The 22,100-nt window shown below is 44.3% G+C and overlaps 1 protein-coding gene across 1 annotated transcript; it reads left to right on the plus strand.

Moving 5' to 3' along the window:
- Positions 1-224: 224 nt before the first annotated feature.
- LOC119341589 (ABC transporter G family member 42-like) lies at positions 225-7,453 on the plus strand. Its single transcript, XM_037613461.1, has 18 exons — positions 225-845; positions 1,003-1,093; positions 2,142-2,443; positions 2,570-2,851; positions 2,938-3,254; positions 3,339-3,499; positions 3,597-3,712; positions 3,788-3,944; positions 4,035-4,172; positions 4,262-4,437; positions 4,564-4,908; positions 5,176-5,466; positions 5,551-5,634; positions 5,740-5,873; positions 5,989-6,216; positions 6,298-6,469; positions 6,556-6,810; positions 6,897-7,453. Exons 1-18 carry the CDS (start codon positions 786-788, stop codon positions 7,164-7,166), a joined length of 3,579 nt encoding a protein of 1,192 aa, XP_037469358.1. The 5' UTR covers positions 225-785; the 3' UTR covers positions 7,167-7,453.
- The last annotated feature ends 14,647 nt before the right edge of the window (positions 7,454-22,100 follow it).

The following is a 22,100-nucleotide window of genomic DNA, read 5'->3' on the forward strand; positions in this document are numbered from 1 at the left end:
GGGGTTGCTGGACGTGGGACGTGCGAGGTGTCCCTGTTACGGGTCGTGGGCTCGTGGCTGTTTTTTTTTCTTATCGCGGTTTTCTTGTTTCCTTTTATTGCGGGGGAGAGAGGGATCGTAGGAGGGTGGGGTGGAGGGAAGCGAGGGGATCGTAGGAGGTCGAACCATTACGACGACTGCAGATTCCCCTTTAATAGTAGAGAAATAGGCTCGCGGATGCGAGTCCCACATAAAAATTCCGGGACAACCCGATTTGGCTGATCTGCTCGGGCCGGGATATGGGATGAACCCCGCAAACTGACGGTTATTTTAACCGATGGCCCGGTTTGCGGGATCTCCCATAGATGCTATTACATCGTGGGACGGAGGGGATAGCTGTTTGTTTCAGAATCTTGTTGCGTGAAGCTGAAACACACAGGGGCGAAGAACGCCGCCGCGTCCCGGGGCCGCCGCCCCGGCTTGCTGCACTAGCCAGCGCATTGCTATCGCCACCAGGTCACCAATGCCACACCACCATGCGTCGATCACCACGGCACTCCCAGAGCTGGATACGCGCGTATGGAACGCCGGACCACGCTCGAGGTCGAGGCACCACGAGGCCCGTGGCCGAAGATCGAAGCCCGCCGGCGGCCTCGTCGCGGGGTGCCGGCGCGGCACTGAGAAACCTCTGGCGAAACGAGCTCCCTTCGAAGGCAATGCAAGTTACCGCCCACTAGTCCTGATGATGCCAAATTGCCAATGGCATGGCCGGATCAGCACAGAGCGCCTGCGACTGAGATCATGACATGCCCATGGCCTGTTTGCGTTTATGCCCAGCCAAAACCACTGCTTTTCCTGCATGCCAGGTAACGGTTGCTTTCAAGCCATGAACCCTGGTTTGACGCGGGTTGACTAATGACTTTAAAGAATTGAAAATTTACCGTGATTACCTTGACAGCGATGGACCTGGACGTGACAACGAAATGTTTTTTTTACTGAATTTGTTTTTTTTGCTGGGAGCAGATATTGGGGTTGGACATATGCGCGGACACCATCGTCGGTGACCAGATGCAGAGGGGCATATCTGGTGGCCAGAAGAAGCGTGTCACCACCGGTAATCTCATCATCGTGTCATGCTTATTTCATCATTTGTCACATGCGCATGCAAAATAACTGAAGAAGGTTGAGCTGCTGCTTCCAGCATTGGTTTCTTTCCTTTTAGAGGCCAGTAAGGGGAGAGAAGCGCGAATGGACGTCAATTTGGATCTAGGCGGAAATTAGAAGTCCCTCCTGAAAGGAGTTTGCTAAACATGTTGGTCTTTCTAGACTATTTGTTTTAGGTGACCATACGGTTTCTTCAGGCGTACGAATGACCGCCACGATCCAACTTCTAAATCAACTAATTGCAACACTGACATGCTAGAGTTTCTTGCCTGTTCTTTTAGGCTTTAGCAGCATCCTATGCCATAGAATTACTATGTGATGACAATTTACCGAGTTACTAAAACTAACTGACCAGAAGTGCAGGGAATAACATATGGCTGAAAATGTTCATGGTGATTTAACATTACGGGCAGGTTGCAGTTTACGTATGTTTCCACTTGTTAACTGATCATTCTTGCATGACGAGTTTTCTGGCATGTTCTGCTTTTCTAGAAACAAGACAGACCCATTACATATTTTGTTTTCAAATTGCATGTTATGTTTCTTCTTTATGGAAGGGCATTGCTTCTACCAATTTTCCAAGAAAAGAAAATACATTCCACATATTGAAGCCAAAAGTACAATCCGGAAAGCAGATTTTTTTATTACCTTAGAAATGTATACCAATGCGAAAGCAACAATTTCAAATCATTTCATGCGGATTTTGTGTTGAGGGGTCAATTGTTGGTGTCATCATGAGATTGCTTGTTATCAAACTGTATTAATTTCTTAATTAAAAAGCTAGAGCTTCTGCCAGGTTCCTTGAAAATAGTAATATTAATTACAATTACAATTATTATTCTTATTGTTATTATTATTATTATTATTATTATTACTATTATTATTATTATTATTATTATAGTGATAGAGTAATAGTAACTGATTGATGAATTAGAAGAATTTCGGAACATTGCCAGGATGCATGTTTTTGAAATAATTTCGCTCATTTGCATTTGCAGGAGAAATGATTGTCGGTCCGACAAAGGTGCTATTCATGGATGAGATATCAACTGGGTTGGACAGCTCCACCACCTTCCAGATTGTCAAATGTCTGCAGCAGATTGTGCACTTGGGCGAGGCCACGATCCTCATGTCCCTCCTCCAGCCAGCCCCTGAGACCTTTGAACTATTTGATGATATCATCCTCCTGTCAGAAGGCCAGATTGTTTATCAGGGACCCCGTGATTATGTCCTTGAATTCTTTGAGTTGTGTGGCTTTCACTGCCCAGAGCGCAAGGGCACCGCAGACTTTCTTCAGGAGGTATCATCAAGCAGTAGCCTAGTTATTACTACGTTCCTGAAAATTCCATGTCAATTATTATTTTTGAAGGGATGAATATTCCACGTTATGATATAAATGAAAGCGTTGTATCTGTCTAATTCTCAGGTCACATCAAAGAAGGATCAGGAGCAGTACTGGGCTGACAGGCAGAGGCCGTACCGATATATTTCAGTCTCGGAATTTGCCCAGAGGTTTAAGAGGTATCATGTTGGGCTACAACTCGAGAACCATCTCTCGGTGCCATTTGACAAGAGCCGCAGCCATCAAGCTGCCCTTGTCTTCTCCAAGCACTCGGTGTCAACTCAAGAGCTCCTCAAGGTATCCTTTGAGAAGGAGTGGCTCCTCATAAAGCGCAATTCGTTTTTTTACATCTTCAAGACCATACAGGTGGGCATGATTTTCCTGTCCATATCGCCACTTCTTAAAATCCACAATGCAGAGGACTTGACATTATTTCTCGGTGAACTCTGAAGCTCATCATTGTAGCCCTTATCGCGTCAACGGTATTTCTAAGGACCCAGATGCACACAACGAATTTGGACAATGGTTTTGTCTACATTGGAGCATTGATTTTTACTCTGGTTGTGAACATGTTCAATGGTTTTGCTGAGCTCTCTTTGACCATCACAAGGTTGCCTGTCTTCTACAAGCACCGGGACCTCCTCTTCTACCCTGCTTGGATATTCACACTACCGAATGTCGTTCTCACAATCCCATTTTCAATTATCGAAACCACAGTCTGGGTGGTTGTCACATACTACACTATGGGATTTGCCCCAGAAGCTGACAGGTACATATCAAGTAGACAACACTTTGTTACATGAATCAGGAACTATCACTTTTGTGACCCCTAAATTGCAATCTTTGTCCGCAGGTTTTTCAAGCAGTTGCTACTTGTGTTCTTGATCCAGCAGATGGCTGCTGGGCTTTTCAGAGCAATTGCTGCACTGTGCAGATCCATGATCATTGCTCAAACCGGAGGAGCCTTGTTCCTTCTCTTCTTCTTTTCCCTTGGAGGCTTTCTTCTGCCAAAAGGTCGATTACTTATCTTGTTCATTTTCACTTCACACTGACTTCTGCAGATCAGTGCTGCAGCTTTGCTGACTAGTCCTTCCCTCTCCATTGTTAACAGACTTCATCCCAAAATGGTGGACCTGGGGTTATTGGATTTCACCGCTGGTGTATGGATATAATGCTCTAGTAGTGAATGAATTCTATGCTACTCGATGGATGGACAAGTTTGTAACGGTTAGCTCATTGCAGCACTGATCTTTCACTGATTGAGGTGTATGCTTTTTTAACAAGCTGTGTTAATGCTGATAGGACAAGAATGGTGTTTCCAAAAGACTAGGTATAGCTATTCTAGAAGGCACAAACATCTTTACTGACAAAAACTGGTTCTGGATTGGAGCAGCAGGGCTGTTAGGTTTCACAATCTTCTTCAATGTGCTCTTCACTATGTCCCTCACGTATCTGAATCGTAAGTGTTGGAACATTAATCTAAGTGCCCCCTGAATTCTGATAATAATTTCTTTATCGGTATGTGACCCACTTACTCTTTGCTTGTTAGCCTTGGGCCAACCACAAGCTGTTATATCTGAAGAAACTGCAAAGGAAGCAGAAGGCAATGGCCTCCCAAGAGAGGCAGTTAGCAATGATAGTACAAGAAGATATGGCAGGATGAAATCGAAGGATGGTTCCAGTAATAGTAAGTAATTCTGACTGAACTCATATGTAAATGTGACAGAATAAGTAAAAAAATTCTAAAATTGATGAATAAAACTGTAACTATTTCAGAGGAAATGGGTGAGATGAGACCTATGACTCGTTTGGGCAATAGTTCATCAAATGCGATTTCACGAGTCAAGTCCGTTGGCAGAAATGATTCTTCTCCAAGAAGAGGAATGGTTCTTCCATTCTCCCCTCTATCCATGTGTTTTGAGGATGTGAACTACTATGTCGACATGCCTGCAGTGAGCCCACCTATGCACATTTTTTTCCAGAATTCTTTTCCTTCAATGTTGTCATGTTATTATCTTAACTTCCATCTCAGTTTAAAATCTGGAATATTTCTGAGCACTTTTTTTTTATCTATATAGGAAATGAAACAAAGAGTGACGGATGATAGGCTCCAATTGTTACGTGGCGTTACTGGATCATTTAGACCAGGAGTGCTAACAGCGCTCATGGGAGTCAGTGGAGCTGGAAAGACGACTCTTATGGATGTTTTAGCTGGAAGAAAGACTGGTGGTTATATTGAAGGAGATGTCAGAATTTCTGGTTATCCAAAAAACCAAGCAACATTTGCAAGGATTTCTGGTTATTGTGAGCAAAATGATATCCATTCACCTCAGGTCATGATTAGAGAATCTCTTATATACTCCGCCTTCTTGCGTCTTCCTGAAAAGATCGGAGATCAAGATATCACTGATGATATCAAGATAGTAAGTCATGTCTTTTTGCCTCTCGGAATGCCTATATCTGTAGTTGTTTCTCAAGTTATATTGGAATTATCAAATCATTTTGCTACTTCAACGAGTTGAATAAAAAGTTTCATATGCTTGTTATAATCAGTGTATATAGCTCTTGGATCTTGGTGTAAGTTAATTAGATGTTTGAGATTTGATAAATATGTCAAGAAACGTTCATGTAACTTGGAAATTTTCGTTTGCTTTATCAAGCAAGTATCTTACATGTTTCTATGGTTTCAGCAATTTGTTGATGAAGTTATGGAGCTAGTGGAGCTTGACAATCTGAAGGATGCTTTAGTCGGCCTGCCAGGAATTTCAGGGCTTTCAACAGAGCAAAGAAAGAGGTTAACTATAGCTGTGGAGCTTGTCGCAAATCCATCGATCATCTTCATGGATGAACCGACATCAGGTCTTGATGCAAGAGCAGCAGCAATTGTCATGAGAACAGTGAGGAACACCGTTGACACTGGACGGACAGTGGTTTGCACAATCCACCAGCCAAGCATTGACATCTTTGAAGCTTTTGATGAGGTGACTACTGAACATGGAAAAATAATTTTAAGCAGTAGTTCAACTTATCAGCATCTAAGCGATAACTCGTGATCTTTTCTGCAGTTGCTATTACTGAAAAGAGGAGGCCAGGTGATATACTCTGGGAAACTGGGTCTCAACTCACAGGAAATGGTCGAATACTTTGAGGTACAGATAATTTCACACGATGATGATCTCTTTTTTCAGTGGGAGATATCATATAAATAACTAAAAATCAAATTTTTTCTCTAATCTTATGTTCAATGCTACTAGGCAATTCCTGGAGTGCCTAAAATCAAAGATAAGTACAATCCTGCAACATGGATGCTTGAGGTCAGTTCAGTTGCTGCAGAAGTACGCTTAAACATGGATTTTGCTGACTACTACAAGACTTCAGATCTGTTTAAGTAAGCAAAACATGTTCTTTGTCGCATGGGCCTCTAATGTTTTTCTCAAAGCGTATAATCGACATACAACTTGATGTAACAAAATTCTTATGGAATACCCCGGCTGTATTTCTAGGAAAAACAAGGCATTGGTTAACCGGCTAAGTCAACCAGAACCAGGAACATCAGATCTGTATTTTCCTACAGAATATTCTCAATCCATTATAGGGCAGTTCAAAGCCTGCCTCTGGAAGCATTGGCTGACCTATTGGCGCAGTCCAGATTACAACCTCGTCAGATTTTCCTTCACTTTGTTCACAGCCTTGCTGCTCGGCTCCATATTTTGGAAGATCGGCACCAATATGTAAGTATTGTACTTATCTTCATCTTTGATTGCTTAAACCTAATGTATCAGCATCTGAATTTTTGGTGCCTTGTGATGCAGCGGAGATGCCAATACTCTTAGAATGGTCATTGGAGCAATGTATACAGCAGTGATGTTCGTCGGCATCAACAACTGTTCAAGCGTTCAGCCAATTGTTTCAATCGAGAGAACAGTTTTCTACCGAGAGAGGGCTGCTGGGATGTACTCTGCAATGCCCTATGCCATTGCTCAGGTAAGAAAATAGTAAAACTGAAAAGCTAAAGTAGCAAGATTGTCATTGGCTTCTTCAGGTATCTCAAGCCTTGTGTGTTGCTTCAGGTTGTCATGGAGATACCTTATGTCTTCGTCCAAGCCTCGTATTACACCCTCATCATATACGCGATGATGGGCTTCCAGTGGACAGTTGCCAAGTTCTTCTGGTTCTTCTTCGTCTCCTACTTTTCCTTCCTCTACTTCACCTACTACGGGATGATGACTGTATCAATCTCACCAAACCATGAAGTTGCAGCCATCTTCGCCGCAGCTTTTTATTCCCTCTTCAACCTTTTCTCTGGATTCTTCATCCCGAGACCGGTGAGTTCTGTTTCTTGATTAGAATATTGTTGCAGTTCCTTCTCTTTCGTAAGACCAATTACTTAGTTTCCTCTTGCTTTGTTTAGAAAATCCCCAAATGGTGGATCTGGTACTACTGGATTTGCCCATTGGCATGGACAGTTTATGGGCTCATAGTGACACAATATGGAGACCTGGAAGAGACCATCTCCGTCCCAGGACAATCAGACCAGCCAATCAGTTACTACATAAGTCATCACTTTGGATTCCACAGGAGCTTCATGGCGGTCGTTGCACCGGTGCTTGTGCTCTTTGCGGTGTTCTTCGCGTTCATGTATGCTCTCTGCCTAAAGAAGTTGAGCTTCCAACAACGATAGTAGGAACTGAAAGTCAACAGACAAGATCTCGGAAGGCAATATGGCTGATTTTTCCCGGAAACAACTCTTCTTTAGTCCTTCCATGTTTACCAGTGTAAGTATGGATGTACTCTTTTTTTTTGGATTACAAATAGATACACAAATATGGTGAGGATGCACACAACCTTCCAGGCTTGTAAGAGCAACTCTTGCAGGTTATGTAAAATTCCATTCTGTATAATGACTTTAGAGTGCACTGTAAAATAATTTTAGAGACCTTGTAGTTCTGCTAGATCCATATTCCGTAAAACCGCAGTCTGTATAAAATTTCTTACATTTGGGACCCGCTTGTCAGTGAGTCTTCGTTTCTTCCCTGATTCCCCACCTCCTCTTCCGCTTCACTCTCTCACCCCCGCCCCATGACCGCAACGACCAGGGCCACCGTCGTTGCGATCATGGGAATTCGGGAAAGAACAGGGACGCGGGAATTTGGGAAACGCGGCGAGCAAGAAAACAGGGACGCGGGAGACAGAGAAGTAGTAGCAAGCAATTTGAATCCGAGTCGGCCCAGGCATAGCTAAAACTGGCGGCAAGAGACTCGGATTCAAATTGCTTGCCACCTTTCCAACGCCTCGGAGAAAGCACAAATGAGCTCTCCATGCATAAAGCCCAGGAGAGCAAGATTAAACATGATGGCAAGATGTCAGAATCAATTTTGGTAGCGCAAATGATAAAGCCCTCTTGCCGGTATAAGAAATCTAAAACGCCGGTGTGCCAAAATCCTTACACTTTGTTAACTTTCTGGCCTGCTTGTACCAAAATCGACAATCTATACATATTGCAATACGCGCAATATTCTCTGAAAATTGCAATACCATTGTTTCTAAGCAAATCGACAATCTGAACATATTATTTCTGGAAGAAAAAACATGCCATGTCAACTATTTGTAACATTATTCTTGGAAACGAAATCAGCTACTCCCTCCCATTCATATTATTTTTTCTAGAACACGCATAAGCATGCGTATCATATATTCATAGAAGTAGTCAAGATAACCAATACAACGCCTTTCGGCAAAGTGCTACACCAAGAAGTTAACACCCACATCCACCAAGACAACACCGGCACACAACTCGCTTTGCCCACACTCAAGCCAAACAATGGTGAAGAGGACGGACACAGAGCACACAGGCCGCGTCCCAACCGCACCGAACACCTCAGAGCACGACAAAAACACCAAAGTAAACTAGACCAACGCACTCTCCACGCATGGCGCCTAGGAGATCGGCAAGTGGACAACAAGAGCTAGCCTATCTCGATGAAGACGCCGTAGATGAGGCGTCGATGATGGAGTACATAGTGCCCCAGATGTTCATGCCGATAGCAACAACCAACAAAAAGACAACCCGACACCCCAAGCCTCGCCGCTGAGGCGAATGAGACACCCACACCAGTTACTCCCCTGGAAGACACTCCAATCACCCAGGCAACACCTTCAAGAAGGGGACAACACCGTGCAGTCGCCGCTGCCCGGATCGGCGAACCAAGCATAGGGTTTCCTCCAGTGCAGAACAAGGGATGGACAAGGCCATGGCAATGCCTCCAGGGAAGAGACATCGCCCACAGGCGTCGTTGTTGCCTGCAGCCACATCAGCGCACATATCTTCTTGGCCTTGTCCGTCACGTGAGCGCCGCAAACTGGGAATGGAGGGTAAAGTCTTCACCTTTGGCCATCACAATGGAGAGGAGAAGCCGTATGCCCCCTTGCCGCCGCCCACGCCGCGAGAACAAGCGCGTCCACCAACCTCTGTGCCGGCCGGCAGCCACCGCACACCGGCCAGAACTCGCACCACTGCGCCTCCTTGTCGCACGGTTTTCTGGGGCCGCTGCCCCGGCTTCCACTGCGAGGATCCACCGCCCTACCATGGAGTCGGCCAACCCCTGATACGTCTCCAACGTATCTATAATTTTTTATTGTTCCGTGTTGTTATATTATCAATCTTGGATGTTTAATATATATTTATTAGCAAATCTATATTCTTTTTTGGACTAACGTATTGACATAGTGCCCAGTGTCAGTTGTTATTTTTTGCTTGTTTTTTACTTCGCAGAATATTGATAATCCCCAAGTGCAAGGAATCATCATAGCAATTTCCGAAGATGGAAATGATGTATGGAGTGTCGAACCCACAAGGAGCTAAATGTAAGATCAATATTCTCTCAAGTCCTATCTGCCACCGATACAACTCTATGTACACCGAGCGTTTGCTTTCATTTTAAAACGAGAAATAAAACTACGTTGTGGGTATAAAGAGGATAGCTTTGCATGATATCAGAGAGCTAAAATATAAAAATAGGTGTTGTTAACATAAAGCTAGAATATATACAACATATTATATATAGTGAGTGCGGAATAATGATGGATCAGTGTGCGAAATTGTCCTAGGCAATTGTTAACAAGATCGGTAATCATTATTGCAATTTTATATATGGGAGAGGCATAAGCTAGCATACTTTCTCTACTTGGATCATATGCACTTATGATTGGAACTCTAGCAAGCATTCGCAACTACTAAAGATCATTAAGGTAAAACCCAACCATATCATTAACGTATCAAGTCCTCTTTACTCCCATACACAACAACCGCCTTACTCGGGGTTTAACCTTCTGTCACTCTAGCAACCCACCATAAGCGAATCATGAACATATTGCAACATCCTACAACAGGAATCCCTCACGTGTGTGCGGCACGGAGGGCATCATATGACAACACCAATATAAAACATACAACTCAAATCAATCAATATCATCAATCAACCCAAAGAACAAAAAAGATCTACTAAAATATCGTAGGATGGAAACACATCATTGGATAATAATATGTGGCATAAAGCACCATGTTCAAGTAGGCGATTACAGCATGGTGCGGGAGAGTGGACCGCCAAAAAGAGATGAGGAAGGTGATGAAGACGGTGATGTTCATGAAGACGATCATTGCGGTGATGGTTCCCCCGGCGGCACTCTGGCGCCACCGAAAGAGAGAGAGGGGGGGAGAGAGTCTCCCCCTTGTGCTTCCTCCTCCATGGCCTCCCCTGGATGGGGAGATGTTCTCCCTCTGGTCCTTGGCCTCCATGGTGCCCGGAGGGGCAGGAGCCCCTCCGAGATTGGATCTCCCCCTCTGTTTCCTTCTGTCTGTGACCCTGTTTCTGGCCTTTCACCATTTCTTAAATTCCCAGAGATCCGTAACTCTGATTGGGCTGAAATTTTAACACGATTTTTATCTGAATATTATGTTTCTTGTGGCTAAAGAAGGGCACCAACCGCCTTATGGGATGGAGACAAGCCTCCCAGGCGCGCCCCTAGGGCTTGTAGGCCCCTCGGGCATCGTCTCGTGTTGATTCTTTTTCCCCAAAATCACAAATATTCCAAAATAAATATCCATAAATTTTTATCGCGTTTGGACTTTGTTTGGTATGGATATTCCGTGAAACAAAAACATACAACAAACATGAACTCGCACTGGGCACTGGATCAATACGTTAGTCCCAAAAATGATATAAATATATTGGCATGAAACAAGCAAAAATTATAGATACGATGAAGAAGTATCAACATCCCTAAGCTTAACTCCTGCTCGTCCTCGAGTAGGTAAATGATAAAAAAGATAATTTTTTATGTCGAATGCTACCTAACATAATTTTGATCATATAATCTAATCATGGCATGAATATTAAGACACGAGTGATTCAGAGCAATAGTCTATAATTTGATATAAAGACATCAATACTCAGGCATCCCAACAAACAATCATGTCTTTCAAAATATCAATGCTAAAGAACGTTATCTCTACAAAATCATATAGTCTTGTCATGCTCCATCTTCTTAACACAAAGTATTTATCATGCATAACCCCGATGACAAGCCGAGCAATTTATTCATACTTTTAACGCGCTTCAGCTTTTTCAACTTCACTCAATTCATGAGTGTGAGCTATGGATATATGTAACGCCCCAGATGTAACTTTCCATAATTATAACTCCAACACTTGCCATTTCCGACTACGTGATATGTTATTTTCGCGATGGTTGGGTTTTTGTCTTTCGTTTTGCATTTTGTTCATGTCATGCATTTAATCTCATATCATCATTCGCATCACATCGGCATTGTTTTCTTAAAACCTGCATCCGCTCATAGTTGCCGCTCCTCGCTTCTCTCCGTTGTGTTCGTTGACCGTTCCGAGACCAACTGTGTTTTCATTTCCCTCTTGTCAAACCACCTAACCTCTCTGCACAACCACCGACCCCCTCTTGCGCGCGTCCGAAAACTGCTCCGAACCCGAACTGGGCTGTCGTGACCGATGAGTCCGGATCATCCCCAAGCATCCCCCTAATATCTTCGGTTCTTTGTTGGACTCCCCTAAGCCATTTATTCACAACCGCTCGATTTGATCGGAGGATCCAAATTAACTCTGCATAAATCCCCTTGCTAGATAAACTAAATTCTAACCCTAAATCTTAGGAGCAATGTCCCATCCATTCCATTGCCCGCCACCACCTACCTACCTTCTTCCTCGGGATCCCTCCCGATCCCTCTCCCAACCAACCGGCCGCCTCCACTCCCCATCTCCTCCCGATCCAAATCCTCTCTGACCCCCTCCCTGTTTTTCAGCGCCGCCCAAATCGCAGCAGCGAACCACCATCCTCGCCCGTACCCAGCGCCTCCAAGGCACCAGCCTCCCGTCTTCGTCCTTCGCCCCCGAGCTCCTCTCATATCGCACAAGCTGCGTGACCCCGACGGCCACCTTGTCTGCCTCGTCGCCGGCCGACCGAACCAGCAGATGAGCCCCGCGTCGCTCCTCCTCCCCCTCCCCTGTGTTCTGCTCCTTCCTCTCACATCTCTCTCTCTGAACCAGGACCCCGCCTCGTCTCCGCCCGCGGGCTACCTCAGAACAGAGCTCCACCGTCGCCCTGGCCTCGGATCCGGCCATCTCCGACGCCTCCTCGCCGGAGCCTGCTGCAGCTCCGTCCCCGCCGCTGTTTGCCTCCGCTGCCGTCAGAGACGCCACGGCCGCGCCCGAGCTTGCCTCGTTCCCCGACCGTCGCCTGCCTCGTCGTCATCGCGCCAAGGTCGGCGCCCATCTACTCAGCTTGCCTCGCCGCTGCTTCCCGCGCCTGCTTCCGCCAAGCCTCGCCATCCTCCTGCCGGTGCCCACCCGGGGATGAACGCAGCATCGCCCCGCTCGCCTTCTTCGTGCACCTGCACTCCATGCCGAGCTCGTCCTCGAGCCCGACGCAGGTCCCATCGACGAGCCCTGCTCCTTTCCTCGCCATCTCTATTTCCTTCTCCTGTATCTCTCTCTTTATTTCCTTCCTCTGTTCTTCCCACATGGAACAACCAGAGCACCTTGGAGATCGCCGCCATCGGGATTCGCCAGGTCCAGCAAGGCCCTGCGTTCCTGGCCTCCTCCCCGCCAAGTTCACCGCCGCCGCTCCCCAAGCTCCTCCAGGCCGCCGCGCCAAGTCCGGCCACCTCCTCCTCTACTTCTGCTTCGGGCAGAAGTCCGACACCCCCGCCTCGAGCCACGACCGCGCGCACCTAGCACATTGACCGCGGCCACTCCATGCGCCTGGGCCGCCTCCTCTTCGCCCGTTGACCGAGGCCCAGTCCCACCTCACCGACCGGCCTCAAGGCCCAATGTGAGCAGCTCCTACCAGCCCAGTTCGCCTCAGATTCAGCATGTTCTGTTTTTTTTCTTTCCTGTGATTTTAGCTATTATCCGGAGTAAAATAGTTTTACAGAAAAGTCCCTCTAGATCATGCATTTAATAACTCACAAATGGTGCATCATATTAAAATGTTTTAAACATGTAAAATGCTTAGAATTTCATCTAGTTTCATAATTTGCAACATTCATCCATGCTTAAAATGTTTAAACTTGTTGTTTGTTTAATTTTGCATAAATGCCATGCTAAAATGATTAATTTCATAACTAAATAACCGTAGCTCCAATTTTAATAAACTTTATATATGTAATGGGGTGGAAAAATGCATAGATTAACTTGGTGCACTTTGTTTTACTGCTTAACAACATTAAAATATGGTTTAGGGAAGAACAGTACCAAATTCGAAATATGGACATGAGGATTTTCCAGAATTGTTGTTTGTTATTTCCGGCCTCATTTAAACTTGCCTAAATAGTTAGTTTACTTTGTTATTTTCCAGAATTGTTGTTTGTTATTTCCGGCCTCATTTAACAACATTTAATATTGTTGTGTACCTAAATGAGAGCGAACTAAATAACTCGAATGTGGTGTTTCGTTAATATGCAACTCGTCGCATATTGAGCTCCACTTAACTTGTAGTATTGTTTGTTGCACTTTGCCATGCCATGCCTCACTAAACTGGTCATGCATCATACTTGGTTGTGCATCGTGCCTTGTTTATGTGATGGTTGTTTACCTTGTTGTTTTCTTATTTCCGGTTGTGCTTCTTCTCGATAGTTCCCATTTCGTTGCAATCGTGAGGATTCGTTCGACTACGTTGGTTCATCTACTTCATGGACTCGTTCTTCTTCCTATCAGGATTTCAGGCAAGATGACCATTACCCTCGATATCACTTCTATCTTTGCTTGCTAGTTGCTTCGTTCTATTGCTATGTCGCGTTACCTATCACTTGTTTATCATGCCTCCCATATTGCCATGTCAAGCCTCTAACCCACCTTTGCTAGCAAACCGTTGTTTGGCTAAGATACCGCTTTTGCTCAGCCCCTCTTATAGCGTTGCTAGTTGCAGGTGAAGTTGAAGATTGCTCCATTTTGGAACAGGATTATTTTGGGATATCACAATATCTCTTATTTAATTAATGCATCTATATACTTGGTAAAGGGTGGAAGGCTCGGCCTTTTGCCTGGTGTTTTGTTCCATTCTTGCCGCCCTAGTTTCTGTCATACCGGTGTTATGTCCCTTGATTTTGCGTTCCTTACGTGACTGGGTTTATGGGAACCCCTTGACAGTTCCCTTTGAATAAAACTCCTATAGCAAGGCCCAACCTTGGTTTTACATTATCCTAACAACCTACTAACTTTCCCATGGATTTTCGTGAGCCCGAGGGTCATCTTTTTTTAACCCCCCGGGCTAGTGCTTCTCCAAGTGTTGGTCCGAACCGGGTGATGTCCAGCGCCCCCTAGGCAACCATGGTCTATGCCAACCCGACGTCTTACCCATCCGGTGTGCCCTGAGAACGAGATACGTGCGACTCCTATCGGGATTTGTCGGCACATCGGGCGGTCTTGCTGGTCTTGTTTTACCATTGTCGAAATGTCTTGTAACCGGGATTTCGAGACTGATCGGGTCTTCCCGGGAGAAGGAATATCCTTCGCTGATCGTGAGAGCTTGTGATGGGCTAATTTGCGACACCCCTACAGGGTATAAACTTTCAAAAGCCGTGCCCGCAGTTATGGGTAGATGTGAATTTGTTAATATCCGGTTGTAGATAACTTGACACTTGACTTAATTAAAATGCATCCACCGCGTGTGCAGCTGTGATGGTCTCTTCTTGGCGGAGTCCGGAAAGTGAACACGGTTTGGGTTATGTTTGAACGTAAGTAGTCTTCAGGATCACTTCTTATCACTTCTAGATGATGACCGTTGCATAGTTTCTCTTCCTACTCTTGTACTCGCCTGTTAGCCCCCATATTTTGCTTATCAAATGCTGCGACTCCACCTCATTACCTTGTCCTAACCTTAAGCTTAAATAGTCTTGATCTCGCGGGTTTTGAGATTGATGAGTCCTCGTGACTCACAAGATACTACCAAAACAGTTGCAGGTGCCGATGATATCAGTGCAGGTGATGCAACCGAGCTTAGTTGGGAGTTCGATGAGGATCTTGGTCATTACTAGCATTTGGGGTTATCTTATTTTCATTTGGTTTTGTCCGTGGCCGGACTATGTGTGAACTCCGAATGATGTATGAATTATATGATATTTGTGTGAAGTGTTGATTGTAAGCCAAGTCTTTATCCCTTTCTTGTTCATTACATGGGATTGTGTGAAGATGACCCTTCTTGCAAAACAACCACAATGCGGTTATGCCTCTAAGTCATGCCTCGACACGTGGGAGATATAGCCGCATCATGGGCATTACAAGTTGGTAATCAGAGCCATCCCCGACCTAGGAGCCCCCTGCTTGATCGAATCACTGACGTTGTTGAGTCTAGAACAAAATGTTTTGAGTCTTAGGATTATAAATATCGAAGAGTAGGATTCTTTTACTCCTTAGTCCTTTCGTCGCTCTGGTGAGGCCTCCTGACGTAGATGTTTTGTCTTTCCTCTCCTCAAAGTTCACTATTTTTTTAGGATCATGCGGGTATCTTGGAATCGTTCTGATAGTTTTGTGACGAGAACATTGTTCTTGGTGCCTTCTGACATTTAGGGTTGTGGCAGTGTCCCGGGGAGTTGAGCTCCGAGGTGTTGTCGTCACAATTTTATCGTTGCAGTTCTGGAATACCTGAGTTTTCGCCGACATTGAAAATCTCTTTTATGCAGTTAGTGGTGAGATAACCTCGATGCCACCCAGTACTGGGGCGGGAGTTCGGGAGTATTGCCATAACTTGTATAACAGATGCTTTTCGAAGGTTGAGGTACACGATTTCCGGAGTTTTCTTGGTTATGTGTTGACGGATGGATACAGCTAGATGTAGGGATTGTTAGTTTTGGGTGAGATATATATTGCTTCCTCTGTATCCCCAACACCAGATTGCATAACCAGAAAGTTTTGGGAGTTTATAGGTGGGAATTCAAGTAGCTCTAGTTTTTTTTCTTTCTGACAGATGCATGATATGAGATTGGGGTTCGATGTCTAGTGGTCCGCCTATCCATGATCGTTTTTACAGTGGTCTTGTTGTGTCTTAAAGAGTCCTTGGCTATGCTGGCTCGGGGACGCTTCGTATGTCATGTGCACTGCCTTGTACATGATGGTGTTGTACGATCAAGCCCGTGTGGGCCCCACCACAAAAACTTCGGACGAAATCTCTGTCATATGTTTGTTTCCGGCTTATCCTGCAAGCCAAATCCTTTGTTTTGTTTTGAGTTGTGGTATTCGAGTTGCTTTGATGTCAAGTGTTGATCCATACCTTCCCTAAATGGCGTTCTCATATTTCTATGGGAGTGCTAATCCTTCTTGATAATTGAGGTTGTCATGTTAATTCTTTTCCAACCGGTGTGCTTCTCTTCAAGTGTATCCGATCATTTCAACATTCGCCAGAACAATTCAAAGTTTTCTCAACGGTATCCATTCCATCTGCCCAAGTTGCCTTTGTTTTCCCGCCCTCCCACACCTTTTCTTCAAGGACTCAGAGATATCAAGTCAACTATCCATTTTATTGTGTGAAGTCTCTTCCATTTTTTTCAATCAATGTTCTTACCCGGTGATTATCATGAAGTCGGCCAGGAGTTTCAAGTTCATCATCCTCCATTCTCTTTTCTTCTCCGGTGGATTCAATTCAAGCTTTGTTGATCATATTCCTTTCCTTGTTGCAAATGCTTTATCATGCCGATGCACCTCTTAATCATTCACTTCTCGCTATTCATTTGTTCTGGAGTGCTAAAGATATCTCAGAAGGCTTGTCTTTTCATTCAAGATCCGTTCAAGCTATTTGGAGATTATTATCTCATTCAAGTCATTTAATTCAACCGGTGCAATCTCTCTTTCAAGTAATCTTTTCCAACAGTGTTTTCTTTTGAGTGGGTCCTAACCCACAGGTCTTTTTCCAGGATCTTACCTGACTCTTCTAATTTTCCCAGAGCCATTTCCCAAATTCTTTTTGAAGTTTGACATAAGAATGAATTTCATCAGTAAGATGTTTTCCAACATTGATTTCAAATTATTTTTCATTGTTGGCTCAACCTTTTTGTTTTTCATTCTCCCGGAGTATCTCAACAATTCATGGTGGTGTTTCTCGTTGTCATTCTCAACATTTGAAGACCGAAGAAGGATTTCTCTTAAATCTTGCTCCATTCTCTTCAAGATTCATGGTTCTAGCTTATGCTATCCTCTCATAATTGTCTTCGATTGTGAGAATTCTTTTCACCCATCCGGACCATTTTATGTGTTGTTTCCATTTCTTTCCTCCGCAAGCCATCAGGTCATAATTCTTCATTCTCAGCGTGTAGCTATCGTTCTCCAAATCTTACCGGTGAATCATTCAAATACCCTCTAATCAGTTCATGATCTCTTAGTTCTCAGGTATCTAAATCCCCTCAAGTATCGTCATTCATTTTCCAATTCTTCCTAGTGAATTGTGCCTTTGCTACTTTCATTTTCAATTTTTACGGTGGTTTGTTCAAGATTTCACTTCCTTCGTTATCATATCAATTCATTCATTGTTTCCAAATCCCAACGGTGGTTCCATCAATACCTTCTGAAGTTTGCGCTATATCTCTCTTAATCCTTTCTACGGGAATAAGTAGTATGCCAAATCCATTGCTTGTCATCAATTTAATTTGATGAAGGATAAGCATACAATAAATCTTATTCTTATTTCCTCGAGGTGGTACAATTCTTTTCTTCTGGAGATTGTTCATGATGAAGTAATTCTTGTTTCTAGTGTTTCATCTTTTCCTTTTCCGGAGTTCCAAGTTTTATTGGTTATATCGTCGCAAAGCTCCATCTAAATCATTGCAAGGCTTCACCTTGTGTTTTCAACCTCTCTTTCTTTCTATCATCCTTTTATAACCGGAGTTCTTCATGGAGGCTCTACATGATGGTTCGTCAAGGATTCTTTTCATTCTTCAATTGTTCTTCAAGATTTCTCTTGAAGTTATGATCCGCCAAGCTATACTCAAAATTAAACATGATGCTCAACACATGTTTTGTATTGAGGCGTTCAAGCATTCTTCATCTTGCATTCCAAAGTGCAATTCTCCTAACTTATCTTTTGAGATGGTGTTATATCATTCTTGACAATCTCCATTCATGTTTCGCAATTCACATGTTGTCAAGAATGAGGTATTTTAAATCCATTAATCTCTTCGTTGGAGTTATCTTGTGTCATATTTCACCTAAAGCCTTCCCTAAGGAATGTTGCTATTGTGGTGATTATCAATGGTCCAAGTTATCTCTCTATCATCATGGTGGAAGAAGTTTTTCATCTCGTTGGTGTTATCAATTATATTATTTGTTTCCGTAGTGGCAGAATTTCGCCTCAATTTTGAGAAGTTTTCCATAAGCCCACTACAAGTTTATTCGTTTTGTTGTTGGTTTTCCAACAACTCCGTTATAACCTTCTTGGAAGGGCGCTTTCCAAGCTCATTTGTGGCAGAAGTTTGCATTTTCTTCTCCATTCTGTTATTCCAATGATCTCTTTTCTTTCATTTCTTCCGGAGGCATTGTGATGTTGCTCTCTTCACCCATCATATCGCTTTGTCAAGGTCATGTTCTTTTGATGCTTATCCATTTAACCGGAGTGTCGTGCCTTCTTTTCAATTTCTTTTCATCTTATCAAGTCTTGCATCTCTTTTCAACCGGAGTGCTATCCGAATTTGTTCTTCCTTGTTCCTTGTTTATCTCGTTTCAACCAGAGTGGTTTCAATTCCTTCTTGTCCATTGTACTCGTTATTCACAGCTTTGCAACCTCCAAGGTTCATATGGTGTTCCTTGTTTCTATTTTCTACCGCAGTGCTCTCAATTGTGTTCAACTCTGTTGTGTTCTTTCTTTCAGCTTTTCAACATATCAAGGTTCTTTGGTTTCACTCATTTGTCGAAGAAGCAACTTAGTTTTACCTCTTCCCTTCCTCTTCGTTTCTCTCCGGTGCCATCCTAGATCTCGGGACGAGATCCTCTTGTAGTGGTGGAGTGTTGTAACGCCCCAGATATAACTTTCCATAAAATCAACTCCAACTCTTGCCATTTCCGGCTATGTGATAAGTTATTTCTGCCATGGTTGGGGTTTTGTCTTTCGTTTTGCATTTTGTTCATGTCATGCATTTAATCTCATGTCATCATTCGCATTACATCGGCATCATATCAATTCATTCGTTGTTTCCAAATCCCAACGGTGGTTCCATCAATACCTTCTCAAGTTTGCGCTATATCTCTCTTAATCCTTTCTACGGGAATAAGTCGTATGCCAAATCCATTTCTTGTCATCAATTTAATTTGATGAAGGATAAGCATAATATTTCCTCGAGGTGATACAATTCTTTTCTTCCGGAGATTGTTCATGATGAAGTAATTCTCGTTTCTAGTGTTTTATCTTTTCCTTTTCCGGAGTTCCAAGTTTTCTCGGTTATATCATCGCGAAGCTCCATCTAAATCATTGCAAGGCTTCACCTTGTGTTTTCAACCTCTCTTTCTTTCTATCATCCTTTTATTAACAAAGTTCTTCATGGAGGATCTACATGATGGTTCGTCAAGAATTCTTTTCATTCTTCAATTATTCTTCAAGATTTCCCTTGAAGTTATGATCCGCCAAGCTATACTCAAAATTAAACATGATGCTCAACACATGTTTTGTATTGAGGCGTTCAAGCATTCTTCATCTTGCATTCCAAAGTGCAATTCTCCTAACTTATCTTTTGAGATGGTGTTATATCATTCTTGACAATTTCCATTCATGTTTCGCAATTCACATGTTGTCAAGAATGAGGTATTTTAAATCCATTAATCTCTTCGTTGGAGTTATCTTGTGTCATATTTCACCTAAAGCCTTCCCTAAGGAATGTTGCTATTGTGGTGATTATCAATGGTCCAAGTTATCTCTCTATCATCTTGGTGGAAGAAGTTTTTCATCTCGTTGGTGTTATCAATTATATTATTTGTTTCCGTAGTGGCAGAATTTCGCCTCAATTTTGAGAAGTTTTCCATAAGCCCACTACAAGTTTATTCGTTTCGTTCTTGGTTTTCCAACAACTCCGTTATAACCTTCTTGGAAGGGTGCTTTCCAAGCTCATTTGTGGCAGAAGTTGGCATTTTCTTCTCCATTCTGTTATTCCAATGATCTATTTTCTTTCATTTCTTCCGGAGGCATTGTGATGTTGCTCTATTCACCCATCATATCGCTTTGTCAAGATCATGTTCTTTTCATGCATATCCATTTAACCGGAGTGTAGTGCCCTCTTTTCAAGTTCTATTCATCTTATCAAGTCTTGCATCTCTTTTCAACCGAAGTGCTATCCGAATTTGTTCTTCCTTGTTCCTTGTTTATCTCATTTCAACCAGAGTGGTTTCAGTTCCTTCTTGTCCATTGTACTCGTTATTCACAGCTTTGCAACCTCTAAGGTTCACATGGTGTTCCTTATTTCTATTTTCTACCGCAGTGCTCTCAATTGTGTTCAACTCTGTTGTGTTCTTTATTTCAGCTTTTCAACCTCTCAAGGTTCTTTGGTTTCACTCATTTGTCGAAGAAGCAACTTAGTTTTACCTCTTCTCTTCCTCTTCCGTTTCTCTCCGGTGCCATCCTAGATCTCGGGACGAGATCCTCTTGTAGTGGTGGAGTATTGTAATGCCCCAGATGTAAATTTCCATAATTGTAACTCCAACTCTTGCCATTTCCGCCTACGTGATACATTATTTCCGCCATGGTTGGGTTTTTGTCTTTCGTTTTGCATTTTGTTCATGTCATGCATTTAATCTCATGTCATAATTCGCATTACATCGGCATTGTTTTCTTAAAACTTGCATACGCTCGTAGTTGCCGCTCCTCACTTCTCTCTGTTGCGTTCGTTGACCGTTCTGAGACCAACTGTATTTTCATTTCCCCCTTGTCAAACCACCTAACCTCTCTGCACAACCACCGCCCCCCTCTTGCGCGCGTCCGAAAACTGCTCCGAACCTGAACTGGGCTGTCGTGACCGATGAGTCCGGGTCATCCCCAAACACCCCCCTAATATCTTCAGTTCTTTGTTGGACTCCCCTAAGCCATTTATTCACAACCGCTCGATTTTGATCGGAGGATCCAAATTAACTCTGCCCAAATCCCCTTGCTATATAAACTAAACTCTAACCCTAAATCTTAGGAGCAATGCCCCATCCATTTCCCTCCCCGCCACCACCTACCTACCTTCTTCCTAGGGATCCCTCTCGATCCCTCTCCCAACCAACCGGCTGCCTCCACTCCCCATCTCCTCCCGATCCAAATCCTCTCCGACCCCCTCCCCATTTTTCAGCGCCGCCCAAATCGCAGCAGCGAACTACCATCCTTGCCCGTACCTAGCGCCTCCAAGGCACCCGCATCCCGTCTTTGTCCTTCGCCCCCGAGCTCCTCTGTTATCGCACAAGATCCGCGACCCCGACGGCCACCTTGTCCGCCTTGTTGCCGGTCGGCCGAACCAGCAGATGAGCCCCGTGTCGCGCCTTCCTTCCCCTCCCCTGCGTTCTACTCCTTCCTCTCACATCTATCTCTCTGAACCAGGACCCCGCCTCGTCTCCGCCCGCGAGCTACCTCAGAATGGAGCTGCACCGTCGCCCTGGCCTCGGATCCGGCCATCTCCGATGCCTCCTCGCCGGAGCCTACTGTAGCTCCGTCCCTACCGCCATTTGCCTCCACTGCTGTCAGCGATGCCACGGCCGCGCCCGAGCTTGCCTCGTTCCTCGGCCGTCGCCTGCCTCGTCGTCATCACGCCAAGATCGGTGCCCATCTGCTCAGCTTGCCTCGCCGCTGCTTCCCGCGCCTGCTTCCGCCAAGCCTCGCCATCCTTCTGCCGGTGCCCACTCAAGGATGAACGCAGCATCGCCCCGCTCGCCTTCTTCATGCACCTGCACTCCACACCGAGCTCGTCCTCGAGCCCGACGCAGGTCCCGCCGATGAGCCCTGCTCCTTTCCTCGCCATCTCTATTTCTTTCTCCTGTATCTCTCTCTTTATTTCCTCCCTCTGTTCTTCCCACAGGGAACAACCAGAGCACCTCAGAGATTGCCGCCACCGGGATTCGCCAGGTCCAGCAAGGCCCTACATTCCC

Source organism: Triticum dicoccoides, chromosome 7B (genome assembly GCF_002162155.2).
Source record: "Triticum dicoccoides isolate Atlit2015 ecotype Zavitan chromosome 7B, WEW_v2.0, whole genome shotgun sequence".
Classification (NCBI taxonomy): Eukaryota; Viridiplantae; Streptophyta; class Magnoliopsida; order Poales; family Poaceae; genus Triticum; species Triticum dicoccoides.

Coding starts and splice junctions, on each gene's coding strand:
- LOC119341589 (XM_037613461.1), top strand. CDS start 786: ATGCCCATGGCCTGTTTGCGTTTATGCCCAGCCAAAACCACTGCTTTT. Junction 2,444..2,569: donor CCGCAGACTTTCTTCAGGAG/GTATCATCAAGC, acceptor TCTAATTCTCAG/GTCACATCAAAGAAGGATCA. Junction 6,217..6,297: donor TGGAAGATCGGCACCAATAT/GTAAGTATTGTA, acceptor CTTGTGATGCAG/CGGAGATGCCAATACTCTTA.